Raw genomic sequence first — 15,671 nt, 5'->3', positions numbered from 1 at the left:
GATATCTCCTATACTCAGAGTTAACAACCCTTATTCCTTATCCTCTCCTCAAAAGTATCATATTCAGAAAATAAATATTTAGCTCTATGCACATTTCTCAAATATACAAACAAAAATGCAGATGGGATTAATCATATGAGAATTATTTCTGAATGATGTAAGCAATAAAGTACCATAATTCTCAACAAGGAAACAGAGCAAAATAAACTCTAATTTAGAGGCCAAAATTATTTTTCTCAAATTAATCCTTAATGCCATTTCATTAATAATTTCATCAATATTTTATATTTATTATCATTTTAGTTTCATATTGTCTTAATACCTGTCTTACACTTAGACTGGATAGCGAGAAATGATAAAACTAGCAAAAAAGAACACCTGACCAGCAAATAATACCAAGCAAGTCTGACATGTAATAGGCAGTATACATGAGTTTGTTTTTAAAAAAAAAATAATAAGTCACTTATTTTAAGGTTATAACCATGAGCATTTGCATAATAATGTTTACATTCAATATCTGTAGACTTCTAAATTATTCTTTGAGTTAAAATTACAGTGTATTAGCTTTTAAAAACATTCATAATCCTGTTACACTAATTTATGACGTTTCAGATGATTTCAAGGAGGAGCATTCTTTTAAAAAAGGGAAAGAGTCCAGAATTGAGCTAACTCTTCCTATGCCTCTACACTCTATAGATTTCGTGTGTGTGTGTTAGTCACTCCGTGGTGTCTAACTCTTTGCGACCCCGTGGACTGTAGCCCACCAGGCTCCTCTGTCCATGGAATTCTCCAGGCAAGAATACTGCAGTGGGTAGTCATTCCCTTCTTCAGGGGATCTTCCTGTCCCAAGAGTTGAACCTGGGTCTCCTTCACTGCAGGCAAATTCGTTACCGTCTGAGCCATTACATGTTCACAAAGAAAACCTTTCAATAACTTTTCAAAGTGCAGGTGTGCAAATTACTCCTGAAACAGACAGGAGCCGTGTTTTCAGTATCCCCTGAACCACTGTTAAACACACCCTATAGCATTTTTCAGCTCATAAAAGTTTTATGAGCTGAAAAGTTCCTTCAGATTTTTTCTAACTGCTAACTACAGTTGCCCTCTGGCAACAGCATCCTAAGTTGCTATTAAGATCCATTTGAGCAAATAGAACATAAACGTGTCCTGCACAGTGTGTTTTGTTTAATAGTAGTACAAAATTTTTTAAAAATCAAGATTTATGTGACTTGCTGAGAGCAGCAAAAAAAATTATGAATGCCTTGGTTTAGAGTAACATGGGTGGTATTTTTGCTTACTTGAATATACAGTATGTGTAGAGGTCAATTTTATGTTTTTGAATAGATTTATACAAATTTGTACAAGTACCAAGGATTTTCCAGTTTGGAAAAATGTGCCTTGATACATAAAAAGGTTAGTTTTCCAGGCACATATGTATTTTTCCTTATTAATGCACACCTGCCTTAAAACTCATTAATTTAACATCTGCTCTCAGGTTTTCCCTTTCCAAAGTGAAAAATGCTTGAAAAATTAAATTTCTCATAGAAAACAAATAAAATTAGTAGAAAGCAGTTGGACCTGAGTCACCACCCTCATTGTCTTATCAAGGCAATAAACAGTGTTTTTAGTCTTAAGAAGAGCATATATAAAGCATACAGAAAAGATAGATAGATAGATGCAGGGACAGGGGAGAAAAAGAGAGAGATGGAGCGAGGGAATTAATAGATAGATACATGTTCTATTCTCATCCCTAGCCTCCCCTGCACCCCACTGCACTCGCTGGAACCCCCTGCCAAAGAAGGTAAACAAGTATTCCCTTTCCTTTCTGACCCATTGTTATCTGTGCTGAACGGAAATTATTTTGAAGGCAAATCAAGGCCTTGAGTTTTAAAAGGGAGATTGACATATATACATTACTATGTATAAACTAGATAACTGATGAGAACCTACTGAATAGCACAGGGAACTCTACTGAACATCTTTGTGACAAAGAGGGGATGGATGCATATGCAGAGCTGATTTACTTTGCCCTACAGCAGAAAGGAACACAGCATTATAAAGCAACTAAACTCCAAATAAAAGAAAAAAGAAAAGTATTTTAAAAAAGGTAGAAAAAGCAGGAGGAAATACCTAGTTGTGTTTCCCAGACCCAGCTGACTTAAGTTTACAATTCAGATAAAAATACACACTTTGTATAAATGGTTTATGAGTTAAATTACTCAGACTCTCCATTTCAAGTAGCCATTTATAAACTTAGGTTGTTTTTTTTTTTTTTTTTCTTTCTGATGACTGCCAATTCTTCCAGGGAGATTGAGTTTCACTTTTCCCGTTTGGTAATTTGATTACCCTCACCTCAATGCACAGTTTTCCACTTAGAAGAGTTTTTAAATGCAGGACATGGTTTCCTGCTTTATCTATCATTTGATTCAACATAGTATCTACACTAACAAGAGAGTAATCTAAGTTGGGAAAAACTTTTGTATAGTTAGTCATTCAAGAATTTTTTTTTAATTCTCAAATTAAGCATTCATAGGAATCCCTAAGCTTCTCTTCATTTCTTTCCTTTTCATAGTAGTATCTTCTTGTCACTTTTCCAGCCCTACTAACAGCAATCCTCATTCCCAATACTTGGCAGCTTGTCCTCTCTCTCCATCTCCAGTTCCAAGAGACGCAAGAGCAATGTAGGAGAGAAGAAACAACGGTTTCCAAGAAACAGCATCATTAACAGGAAAATAATGCTCCAATCCTGACCTCATTCAACTGTATTGGAAAGTGGAGATTAATGTCAATACTCTGAAGAGTGTATTCTCTTCTCTGCTATTCACTGTCCCACAAGAGCTTTTACATGGAGAAAGTTCTGGGTGGTAGAGGCCAAATTACCATCTAACTGGAAGCCAACTGTCTCGACATTAGAGCCACCTGTATTCCCAACAAGTGCATCCCGAGAAGGCTCATGAGTATCGCATCCCTCTTACGAAAAACGACACCTCTAGGGGAATAGCCCAACAGTAAGAGGAAAAAACCTCTCAAAAAAGATTCCTCTAGCTTGACTTCTCAGAGCCAGGTTGAAGAAAAACGAGCATTTATTCCTCTAATCTACCCACTAAAACTAAAATACAGCAACTTAACTAAAATCGTTGATCTTAACTTCTAAATTAAAAAAAGACAAATTTGAATAGATCTATTGAACTGCATATGACACATATTCGCAATTCAGCTTACCAAATTTGGAAGATAGAGTGTACTGGCCTTTAAGAAGAAATAAGTTAAGTTTAATGATAAAAATTGCAAGTATTATTCAATGTGAAGAAACAGCTTTTAAGAATTTTGCCAGAGAGATATACAAAATACTTGAGCAGAATAAAAGGCACCATGAAGATTCCTATAACTAAATCAAAAAATAAATAACATTACAGCCTGGGTTTTTAGGGAACAGAGGTAATCCACTTTCTGAAATTGTATTTGATAAAACAGATTACAGCATTTCCTAGAATTGAGCTAGACCTTATTCGTTCTAAATATTTAAAGCTTAATGAAAATATCCAAGGACAACAGCTTGAAAATAATGTTGAACTTTCCTTAAAGTAACATTTAAACTGCATACCTATTACCCACCCCACAAGTTACATAATAAACCTGCAAATCATGGAAGAGAAAAACCAAAACAAACCTTTAGATGTCTTTCTATCAGCCCTAGGAATATACAATACAGTTTTAGCTGTCCACAGTGTAAGTACTGAAGGTTAATAGTTAAAGACCAATGAAATGTTAACACAGTCTAGTTCTACACTTGAGTAGTAACGCATGGAAAGACACTGAAATTAAAACATCTTGTTCTGCATGTTCTGAAGTGATGTAACAGTGATGATTTGGTTATATTAGATGACAAAGCAGGGCTTCTTATGACTTTTAAAATAAAATCATATCTAACATTCTTCCAAACTGTTTAACATATTCTTCCAATTCATGTACAAATACACAATATCTGAAGCTAAAACAGAATTTTTTCACACTCCAGTTATCTTCTAATGGCAGCATTTAGCATGTTGATCTTTTTTTTTCCAAAAGTAATTGTCAAGATAAAATGCTGATTGCCTTGATGGGTATGTCTAGAAAGCAAAGACTTACCTGTCTTGTTTTCTCTGACCTCAATAATATAAACATTTATGTCAGGGTGGAATTTTGTCCCTGCTGGGGGTTCTGGAGTAGAAAGTGCCTGTGGTCTGAAGGCTTCTTTGCCTTCCACAGTGGGAGGTCTTGTTGGCTGTGTAGTAGAAGTACTTGGAGTTGTGAAATATTCTCTATCAATATCTGTTTCTGTTTCCTTGGCTACAGTATCCTCAAGGGTAGTGGGAGGAACAGGAGATGTTGATTCTCCGATGATTACCATGTCACTGGTTGTTTCTTCATCAGGTTCTCTGTCAATGAGAGGCGGCTTTTCAGTGGAGACTGAAGGTATGTGAGGTCTGTCTGCTGAACTGGCAGCAGCAGGGATGTCACTGGGAACTGTGGCTTTAACTGTTGAAAATTCTGGCAGTTCTGTGGCCTTGGGCTTTTCGAATAATCCTGAGCCTAAATCAATGTAATCCAAGGATGTTTTCTCTCTTTTCTCAGTAGTGGTCTCTTCCATAAGCTGGGTAACACTGATGCTAAAAGGAGATACAAACCCCCTTGGACTGGTACCTTCTGTTTCATATTTTTGTTCAGGCCATGGGCTGAAAGATACCTTTGACCCTGTGGTTGGTGTTAGTGTTACCACTTCATCTGTTTTTGCTTCGGTGACAGCACCAGGTGGAAAAGACGGACTCTGCTCAAATTTTCCAGTTGGAGTGGTTACTAAAACTGAGACTCTGTCGGAACTGGTCAGCGATCTGTCTTCAAAGACGGTATATGCTGACCCATCACTCTCTTGTTCATTCAAAGGTGGTGTGGTCTGCTTGACTCTGTCAGTTGTAGAACTGGGAGGAGAAATTGGTTTCTCTGGAGTCTGTTCTTTCCAAGGAAAATCTTCTCGCATTGCTTCTTGTGTAATTTCTGTTGTTCTTACAGTCTCAGGATAAATAGAGGCTTCAAAGTGAGTCTGATTAATGACACGTATGTCTTGAGAGGGTTCACCTAGAACTTCACCTTCTGATGGAATGGAAGGTACCAACACTCCCCATTCTGTCTTGGGGATTACAGAAAGAGGAATGGTATGGGAAGTGTCTACGGAAGTAGTAGGCTCCTGGGTGCTACTATAATTAACAAAGGCTGATCCTTCCACATATGAAGGGTGTACAAATTGAGGGACAGTAGATAAAGGCTTAGAGATATCCATATCTTCTCCTTCATCCAAAGCACTTCCTTCTATAGTTGTATGAGTAACTCGGACTTCCGTGCTTGTAAAAGGTGGAACTCTTTCTTCAGTCGTAGACTCTCTCAAAGGTGACTTGTCTGTGGTAGCAATTGATGTAGTTGGCTGAAATCTAACTGTGAATTTTTCATGGTCTTCCTCAGTAAACTCCGCTAGTGGCTTTTGAGTACTACCTGGGATACGAGTGAATTCATCTCTTCCATCTTCAGTAAAACTTGGGATTTCTTTATCCTTATCACTCACTCGCATGGTGGTGATTAAGGCAGGGGGCAATTTTGGAGAGCCTAGATGTTCTGTGGACCCTAAAGGTTTCGATGTTGTATTATCTTCATCCAATGACCATTTTGATACAGTAACCACCTCCACATTTAAAGTGCTCTGGATCAAATGCACTGTTGTAATCCCCTCCTCATCCTTTGTGGTATCTTGAGAGTCATCTGTTTCTAATCCTCTTGGAGTTGTCAAGTCTTCCTCCACATCTGTTGCCTCTGTTGGTGTCACACCTGGCTTTGTCGTTGTCATCAGTCCTGGGGATTCAAAAGATTTGGTCATTCCCATTGAATACTCTGTATGATGAATTTGCTCTGAGGAGGCTGTAGGGAACTTCATTCCAGAGAAGCCTTCCTCCTCTATTTTTTCTATAAATGAATCTTTGGTGATCTTTTCCTGTATTTCATCATTGGTGTAAGTAACTGTTCTCATCGCTGGCCTTGGTGTTTCTGTTCTTTCTCTTCCTGTTCGTGGAGTGGGATAAATAACTGTGGATGTTCCCTCGACTAATCTTTTATCACCAGAATAAGGAATCAATTCTACTTCTGTATGATGCTGTGATGGGAAAGGTGTGGTGGACACATACTGGCCAAGAAAATCTTCAGTTATCCTAGCCTGAGTCTGTTTCTCTTGCCTGTGGTCCATGGATGACCCATCAACGTCAGGGGAAACAATCGTTGATGCTGAGACTGACTCCACATCCTCTAGTTGGCTGTGGGTGGTGTCTTCTGAAGTCTTTGACACTGTAATGACCTCAGGTATTTGGCTAAAGACCGAGGTACTCTGACCCAGTCTAACTGTAGATGTTCTGTCTTCACCATCATCTTCTCTCAAGGTGAATCCATAGCGGCTTGTGGTCACTGATTCAGAGACTGTGCTTATTGCTTTCTTTACAGTTTTTGATTCCAGGGTAATCGTTGTAGATACAAATGGTGTCTGAGTTACAGTAAATTCCTTAGAAGGAATGTGCTTTGAGATTTCCATAGATGTTACCAAGGGACCCACTTCTATTTGTTCAATTTGTGTAACTGATTCTTTTATTTGTAGATCTTCCTTCACACCATCCCATGAATCAGTAGCATGATGGGAGATGATAGTTGTACTTTGGGGCACTTCTTCCTTAATTTCAGATATGTCTGGCTCTCCAAGAGGTCCTGAAGCAGAAGGTGAGTAATAGTCCATATCCCAAGGCTTCTTTATACTTCCATCAGGTGGGAGTGATTCTGTGGCTGATCTGTGGGTACTAGTGAGAGGTTGAACTGCGGATTTCTGTTCAAAATTGACAATATTTCCTATAGGAGGGAACTTTGTTGTAATGGCAGGTAATTCAGTGATTAAAGGGACAATTGGTGTAGTTCTGTCCAGTCCCATTTGTAGTTCTTCCAATAAAGTGGATGAGACAGTTTCTGCAAGCATATTCAGTTCGATGGTTGTAGCCTCTGATATATTCTGTTTAGCTAGAAAAATAATTTCAAAGAGTTGATTAGACAAGTCACTAGTAAAAAGTTGTACGTCCAGTGTTTGTTAAGTGCTGTGTGTAATTTGGAGTGACCCAAAAGTGTTTTGCGATGGAGGGGAGTCTAAAAACTATATTTAACCCAAAGACAGAAACTAAACATTTTATCATCACAAAGGACTGTTCTTAGTTAACAAACGTGAATATTATGTAGTTTTCAGATAAGAAGTTCAAAAAACAAATGCAGAGTTTGGAAACAGTAGGTACATTATTTCTCAGAAACTACAGCACCAACTTGAAGTTTAGTAGGAGAACTCAATACTAGTATTCTGGAGGCCTCTGTCTCTAGCTACATAATGTCTCCAGGGAGAGGGAGTGCCTCAGATTGCAAAATAACAAAAAAGCCACATCAAATGTACCCGAGTTACATATCAACGATTACATGGTCCATAATGTGGAAGCTTTCATAAAAACAGGATATTAAACGTTTTAACACCACTTGTTGCTTGATCCCAGGTGTTGGACATTTGTCTTCATGTTCCTTTCAACTCTACAGGGTAGCCTTGTTTATAATAAATACTAAAATGCCTCTGACAGAGGCTGCTTGGCATTTGTTGTAGTTCTACATCTTGTTCTATGTTCTACACGTTATGTTCATAACTCTTAGGAGTCTTGGGTCCAGGCTTACTTTCAGCAGGAAATGCAAAGGGAGAACAGGAAGTAAAGTACCCACATGATATATTTTAGCTCTGTAATTACAAATCACTGGAAACAACCCTGAGCATCAGAAAGAATGGGCTCAGGCAATAAAAAGTAACATGTCATCATAAAATGCTACATTATAACGCCTCCAGATTTACAGAGAAAGGCCTGGCCTGTTTAAAGAAATTTAAGTTGTATATAAAAATGACAGTGTTAAAAAATGACAGTGTTGTAGATAGGATTCCATCTCACCATAAAGAAAACGCAGTAGTGAGATAAAGATTTTGTCTTTTTAAAAATACTCAAGATTTTCATGTCAATGTATGACAAAACCCACTACAATATAGTAAAGTAATTAGCCTCCAACTAATAAAAATAAATGAAAAAAAAAAAAAAGAAAAAAAATACTCAAGATTTTCAAAAATCAAAAACTGTCACTAGACTCAGAAGGAACTGATCTGAGGACATCTGTGGTCACTGCTTTGCTAAGTTGTATTATCTGTAATATCTATAACATCTTGTGGCCTACTCTTAATAATCCCCAAACCAGAGTCCTTGGAAGACAAAACTGGTTGATTACTTTTGAGCTCCATCTACTCTGTCAGAACTTAACGATATTAAGGCACTGAAACTGCTCTGTGTGATAAGAGAATGGCAAAGACATGTCATTATATATTTGTCCAAATTCAACCCAAATGTTGAATGTACAGCACAAAGAGTGAACCCTAATGTAAACTACGGACTTTGAGTGATTATGTTGCGTCCACGTGGGCTCATTGGTCTAATAAATGTGCCATTCTGATGGGGAATGTTGACGATGGGAGAGGCTGTGCATGAGTGAGGACAGGGCATATATGGGAAATCTCTGAATGTTCCACTGAATTTTACTGTGAACCTAAAACTATTAAATAAAACCTATTTTAAAAATTTAATGATAAAATGATGTGATTTTGTTGTAAATCAGACTTGAGCTGTAACAGACTCCTCATTTTTTTTGGTCTGGTATGAGCTATTATTAGTTGTGTTCATTTCCCTAGACCATTTTAAAGCCCAGATTCATTAATATTATACAAAAACTTGGTGACTATTTCATTATGCTGTATTTAAAAATTCTTTAGTCTGTCACTATTTATCTCTTTATCTTAAAACAAAACTAAACAATAAAAACAAAAATAATTATACTCGTCAAAAACATGTCAAATAATGTCCCCCCCCCCGCTTTTAAAGAAAGCTTTTTCTGGAAGAAGCTTTGGTCTATTTTGATTGACATGAACAACTTAAGGAACCAAAGTGAGGTTGATTATTTTTCTTTTCATTCAGTTCTCTATCCCCTGAAATTCCACAACTGTTACCTCATTTAACTGCCAAATATCATGTTTGTTTTATAACTGCATTCTTTGGGGAAGCAGTAAAATGTACATACAGAGAAAGTTCCCAAGGAAACATAATATAAACACTTGGTACACTGCATATTAGAGAAAATTTAATCATATTATTATCAATAACAACACAAAAGTTAAATTTGCTTTTTCCCTCTGAGTATTTCCATGGCTGACGAAATTGACTTAAAAGGAGGTGATAACTGCCTAAGAGCCAAAACAGGGCCTGTGAATCAGGTCTTCCTAAGGTTCCAACCCAATCTGTATGCCAGCAACTTTCTGCAGTACTATGAAAATACTTTTCATATCATTTTAAAAATGAAAGACTCAGATTTCAAAAACTACATGACTGTATATCATTATCAATTGGTACTGTACTGTTTGGGGCGGTCTTCCTCTAGGCCTGGAACATAGTCAAATGACACGAGTGTGTCTCAGAATCTCCTTTACAAAGCTACATGACTTTGTTTTCAGAGCAAGGGTTTTTAATGAGAGCCCCGTTTAAGGGTCTGCTTATAATTAAGCTGATTAATTCTACTATTTGGAATGGAAAACCTCAGACTTCCTTTGGGGTTGGGTTACTTTTTCATCAACTTAACAGCTGATTTCCATCACAACTCAGTATATCTAAGCATCTGCGCCATTCGTTTCAACCCTTCCAAAAAAAAAAAAAGGAACTAATTAAAACACACACACACACACACACATACATAAATATCTACAAAGAAATAACCTAAGAATAAATACCAGTGTATTAATGATGACTATTACAGAAGTGAAAACACAAATCCAGATTTTTCTGAAAGTGTCTCTGCACAAGAAGAATTCACATGGAGAAGTTTTTGTTCTGGAAAACTACCAGTGTCCCTTCTTCAGCTTCATTATCGAGGAAGCCAAGGGAAGGCAGCAGGCTTTTCCCACAAAAGCTCCCTTCCAACATTTGCAGCTGTTTGCCACACAGATGTTTCACATCACTGTACTTATGGTATTTTATATTCTATGGACTATCTTCTCCAGCGCTTCTATTGTGAGACACAAGGCAGATCTCCCTAATAAAATATGAAAACCCTATTAGCAGCATGATAGTTGATTTAACTTACACCCATACTGCCTTTATTATAGGGAAATGACTAGATATTCAAAAAGTTGATCTTGGGTTCACGGTTGCAGAAAGAGTAACGATCAGAACCGCGGGATTAGAATTCTAAGTAACACCTAAAGTTTTATGAGTGATTGGATGCCAACCGATTCAAATTCAATAAAGAGAAAACATTTCAAAAAGACCTTAGGGAAGGATAAGTTTTGACAGCTATGGTCAGATTATGATCTAGGGCACAAAAAAGATAACAAGCTGATCATAGGTTAGAAGGGTAAATCGCTTGTAAAAGGGAACAAATACATAAGAAAGACATCATAGGAAGTGGTGGGTATTTATTTAATCTTCTCTAGACCACTATCTCTAGCTCCAAGCTTAATTGAACAGAGGGCTGTAAAAAACAATGAGAGTTCAAAGCAAGATGGCATAGGTGATTAGAGGCCTAGAAATTAAAATTTCAAGACAAGGAAATTGTTTGAGCTGAAGGAGACACTGAGGGACAAATGAACAATTGTTTTCAATAGTAGAAGTGCTGTTATTTAGATTTTGGTTTCCACCTTGAGAAGGAAAGATGGACTCAGATTCTAATGCAAAGGATTTAGATAATTAGGAAAACAATCTGAGAGTGATAATAATAGGATATTGGAATGTGTTTTCTAGGAAACATTCCCTATCTTCCTCTCCTGGAGATCTTTAATAATATTAAATGAGAGGTTATCGAGAGTGTTTAATGGTTTTGATTCACCTAAGTTTGGGGAGTATGGATGAACCTTCAGAGCACTGCGTAACTCTATTTCGCAAAACTTGCTTAACTCTGAGGTCAAAGAAAAATGAAAAGTGCATAATTTAATCAAGGGGAAATGAGCAAGAAGACTTTATTTCACAAGGACATTAATTTACTTGTTTTTCAAATCTGTTTGACAAGAACAGATACTAATTATATTTATCATCGGCCATTGTTAATGTTCTATTCAGCGATTTCAGAAGGAAGAGGGAATTATAGCAAAGTGAGATTTGGCATTGTTTATTCACCATGAAGTGGCCTTAAAAACACTTGACATTTGGTAAAAGCAAACAAGAAAAATACGGTTCTATTTCTAAATTCTTCTACTTAACCAACTAGCTGTACATCCCTGAAATCACGTTTGGAATTTGTCCTTAAGTTCGCAATTCTTATCAGCTTTAACCCTATAGATTTAGTCATGACTCAACTCTGTGGGAAACTACAGCAGGCAAGTCATTTTGAGAATATTTTTCAAATTAAAAAAATGTATATGTTTTAAAAAGAATCTTTCAAAAATGAATTTGAAATCTGGGGAGGGTGTTGGCATTCTGTGTGGTTAAGGAAGGCTTTTATGTATGATTAAACTTTCTTAACCTTTTACGTGCTGAATAGATTTTGAGTATGGTAGAGTCTTAGGGAAGAACTAAATAAGAATCTAGTCTTTAGCTTAATCTGGGTAAAAAACAAAAATTTGAATCTATTATATCTGCAAGTTATATATTTCCAAGTTACATAGATTCAAATGAATTAGGGAGAAATAAGCAGACCTAAACTTACAATTTTATTCACATTTTATACAGATGTTTTAGTACGTGGTTATTCTACTTGAATCTAAGTATCTTGTTATTTTGTACATTCATGTGAATTCCTTATTTAAATAAATAATTTAAAACACATCAGGATGAATTCTTTGGGGTTAAAGACAGGCTTTGTTTGAATTTTTCTCTCATAGAGAACAAAAAATGTTTAAAAGTCTTCTAGTGCTAGGTTTACAAAGCACAAGAAAATAAAATCAAACAAGGTAGTCACACTAGATAATTCAACTCCTTCCTGAATTTAACTTCTCTAACCCACCTGTCCCCTCCCCTCCCCAATACACACATAAAAATGAGATTTTCTCCCTTAATCACACCAGTCACTGAACATAAAACTGATTTAAAAGCTTGAACTACTTGAAAATATTCCTGGAACTACTGTTATGGGTATGTGGCTTAAAAGAATGATATCTTCCTACTTCTGGGGATAAGGTTTTGCTATTACTGTTGTTGTTTTGTTTGTTTTCCTGAAAATGATCAAGACTTTTTCTGTAGTTTCAGGGCCTAAGAACAAAAACTAATAATTTCAAAGGCTTTTAATGGCCAGCTTGTATTTCACTGACACACAGCACATGGCTTTAACACTCAGAAAGTTGAGTTTACAGGAGGAGATCCAAACAGAAATATCTTAGCTAGGAGATAGCAGGTATGAAATTACACCTTTCCATTGCACTAACATCTATTCTCCTGACTACTCAGATATCCCACTTCTGTGTCTTTTTGGTTGATGGAGAAAGTATGTACATTTAGAAGTCAATTACAAAATAAGCTCGTGTATTTTTGACTAATTTCAGTTACTGTTGACCCTCTGTACCCATGGGTTCCATATCTGAGGATTCAACCAACTTCTGATTTAAAAAAAAAAAAAAAATTCCAGGAAGTTACAAAAAGCAAGACTTGAAATTGTTGTGTGCTGGCAACTACTTACATAGTTGATATTATATCCCATTACACAGTATAGGTATTGTAAGTAATTCTGGTATCCCTGAGGGCCCCAGGAGCAATCTCCCATGGATACCAAGGGGATGACTACATATATTGCTAAAACAATATATGTATTGAAAACTTAGTAAAAAATTCTCACTAATTCAATATAATATGGCTCCATCTTGAACACACTAAATATGTCACCAAAATTTCTAGCAGATCTTTGTTTTGCTGGCATAATATAGATCCTACAGTAAATATCACAGTGAGACTCTGGATTAGTTGCTTGTTTAATTAAGCATTCTACAAGCATGACACTATGGTATGTGACTACTAGTGCTAAAGTAATTTAAGGACATGTAAAAATTAAAACGTATCATTAATGTTGAGAAATGTTACTTCAAATCCATTTTAAGTTATTTTAAATCCATACTTAACTGAAGGCAGTCTATTTATGTTAGAGCTTGCCAAAAAACATATACTATACTTTAATATGATACTAGAGCATTAGAAGGAACATATTTCCCTTACATGAAATAAACTGAGATAAAATGAAATTTTTACTTATAGCATGGTTCATTTTTAGGTATTATTATCCATGTCAGCTCCAAGTACTCACCTGCGGTTACTGAAATTTAAATCTCTGCCATTTGAAAGAAAGGGTGATACCAAACAAAGAGGGAAAAAAACACAACTCAGGGATTCAACTCAGCCATGACTGGCCCTAGCATTATAATAGCACCAACAATCCAATTGCACTGAAGGACTGCAATTAACATAAAACAAGTGCTCAGAAACATGTTCTGTGCAATGCAGCACAGTTAAGGCCTTTGCCTGATATTTTTTCATCCTCTCTAAAAACCATTTGTCTAACTTGTCTTAACCATATCACTGCTGTTTCATTTCCTTGTTTTTGAGAGTCACTGAACTGTTTCCATTCCGTGCACACACTGCAAGACATGGAATCATTCCAATGGCTAGTTGAACATCAATTGCATGCTTTCGAAGCTTTTTTTTTTTAAATTGAGAATGTTTTAAAAGGTATCAAACACTTACGTTTAAAGCAGTAGGCATCAAATCTGCTATCAGGGGGAGGGAAGCCTGTCTGGTTCTCAAAACGATACAGGGTTCTCACCCCAAGTAAACCACCTCCACACTGGGCCCTGGCCACAGTCACAGGGTGGCGAACGCTGGCGTCCAATAGCCACCCGTAATCACACCGGTCGAAGCCGTTCCTCCACGCTGCTTGGAGCTCCCCCACCGTCGCCAGGCGGGCGTCCCGGTTTTTACACTCTTCTCCAGCTTCCTCAAAGGTGAACTTATTGGGAGCAGTGATGTGGAACACATCACCTGCAATAAGAAGAAGAAAAAAGGGTCCAAAGTTTACTCGTCAGTCTTTTCCTGTTTATAGGAGATGGGGGAAAGCACACCATTCTTTTCTCATGGTGAGGAAGCATCTTCTGATATTTACAGCAAAAAACTCAGTTACCTAATTTTGTTATTATTAATATTAGTGTATGATAAGAAATAACACAATAAACACACTCACTAGAAAAGTTTCCTTTTATATACAGTATATTCCCTAGGGTATAGAAGCAGTCATTTGATAATACAGTTACAATAGATTCTTTAAAGTGAACAAACTTTTCCAATTGATTCTTTGATTTACTGTCCAGGAAACGGATTTTCTCTCCAATGAAAGAGGCTGTGGTGTACTTATTAACATTGCATGCCGGAAAGAGAAAGCTGCACTGAAATGTCTTTGAGGTCATTTTTCTTTGTTTATCCTAAAATCAAATAGCAATTTTCTGACTCTCTCATCCATTTCTGCCATCAAAATAGATTAACTCCCAGCAAAGCAAACAACAAAACAAGACTTCCAAGGTTTGAAGAGGGGGGAGGGAAAGGGGCAGAATAGAATGTAGTTTCCTGCTTTACCGTCCTAGGCACAGGCTGCCTGGAGAGTTATGAAGGTCATGGCCTGCCCTTGGGCAGGGCTGAGGATGTATGAGGACCAGTATCAGCTCCCAGTCAACCAGCCAAAGGGACCAAAAGTCCCCCTGGAAGAAGGGGCATCATTCTTTTTACTTGCTCTGCCCAAGGTGGATACCTCACGAAATCTGTCTGCCTTTCCGGTTCTTACAAAGTTACCATAAGGGGCTCTAACTAGGTTGGGGAAACTCTCATGTTTATTTATTGATTAACAAAGAAAAGCTGAACATTTCCTTTGTTCATCACCAGGCTCAATTAGACCCAATTAATATGCTCATTATCACTTAACATGTCACAGTAAAATATTCTGGAAATGCCAGCGAGTTTGTTAAATTGGAATGTTACTTGTGTAACGTAACAACTGGCTGAAATGAATGCAATGTGAATTAAATGATGCTTTTCACAAGTGGCTAAAAGACAGAGGTAGAATTAGAGAAGACCTAAGCAAATAGAGCAGGCAGGAGGAGGAGTATAAAATGAGGTAGAGAGCTAGCTAAACTATTGAGAGTTCATTTTTATAGCAGCCATGGGTCCTGCTTCCATTTCACTGAGACTTGTCTTTGATTCTATGATCTGTCAGACACAAGCGCTCTCATGATCTAGATCTTCACCTGACTAAATCCAGATTTAACAAGTTACTCTTTAAAATGAATAGAGCCATTACTCCACGTGCGTGTCATAACTTTATAAAACCAGAAAATTAGTCAGGAGAAAAAGGTCAAGTCACCCAGATTGGCTCTTCTCACTACAAATCTAAAAACACTGCCGATGAAACGAGGACAAATCCCAATAAGAGCTATTCGATGAAGAAAAAGAAAAATGACTTTTACCTGACTGCAAAAAGTAAGGCAGAGGTGAGAATGGGGTTATGTCCTTAATTATCTAGGCTGGCAAAGGACA

At 37.0% G+C, this 15,671-nt stretch overlaps 1 protein-coding gene across 3 annotated transcripts in view; it reads right to left on the bottom strand.

Annotated features, from left to right (window-relative positions):
* VCAN (versican) overlaps positions 1-15,671 on the bottom strand; it is a 113,904-nt gene that overhangs the window by 61,049 nt on the left and 37,184 nt on the right. For 2 of the 3 annotated variants that reach the window (XM_065919094.1, XM_065919093.1), the window contains exons 6-7: positions 13,836-14,129; positions 4,126-7,077 (exon numbers count right to left, since the gene is read on the bottom strand). In XM_065919094.1, the coding sequence (XP_065775166.1) occupies positions 4,126-7,077; positions 13,836-14,129 (3,246 nt within the window). The remainder of the gene's footprint in view (positions 1-4,125; positions 7,078-13,835; positions 14,130-15,671) is intronic. The other variant, XM_065919095.1, reaches the window with a different exon arrangement.

The sequence above is a fragment of the Muntiacus reevesi genome, chromosome 1 (assembly GCF_963930625.1).
Source record: "Muntiacus reevesi chromosome 1, mMunRee1.1, whole genome shotgun sequence".
NCBI classification, from domain to species: domain Eukaryota; kingdom Metazoa; phylum Chordata; class Mammalia; order Artiodactyla; family Cervidae; genus Muntiacus; species Muntiacus reevesi.
The sequence above is the reverse complement of the archived record's forward strand: the minus strand, read 5'-3'. Positions and strand labels throughout refer to the sequence as shown.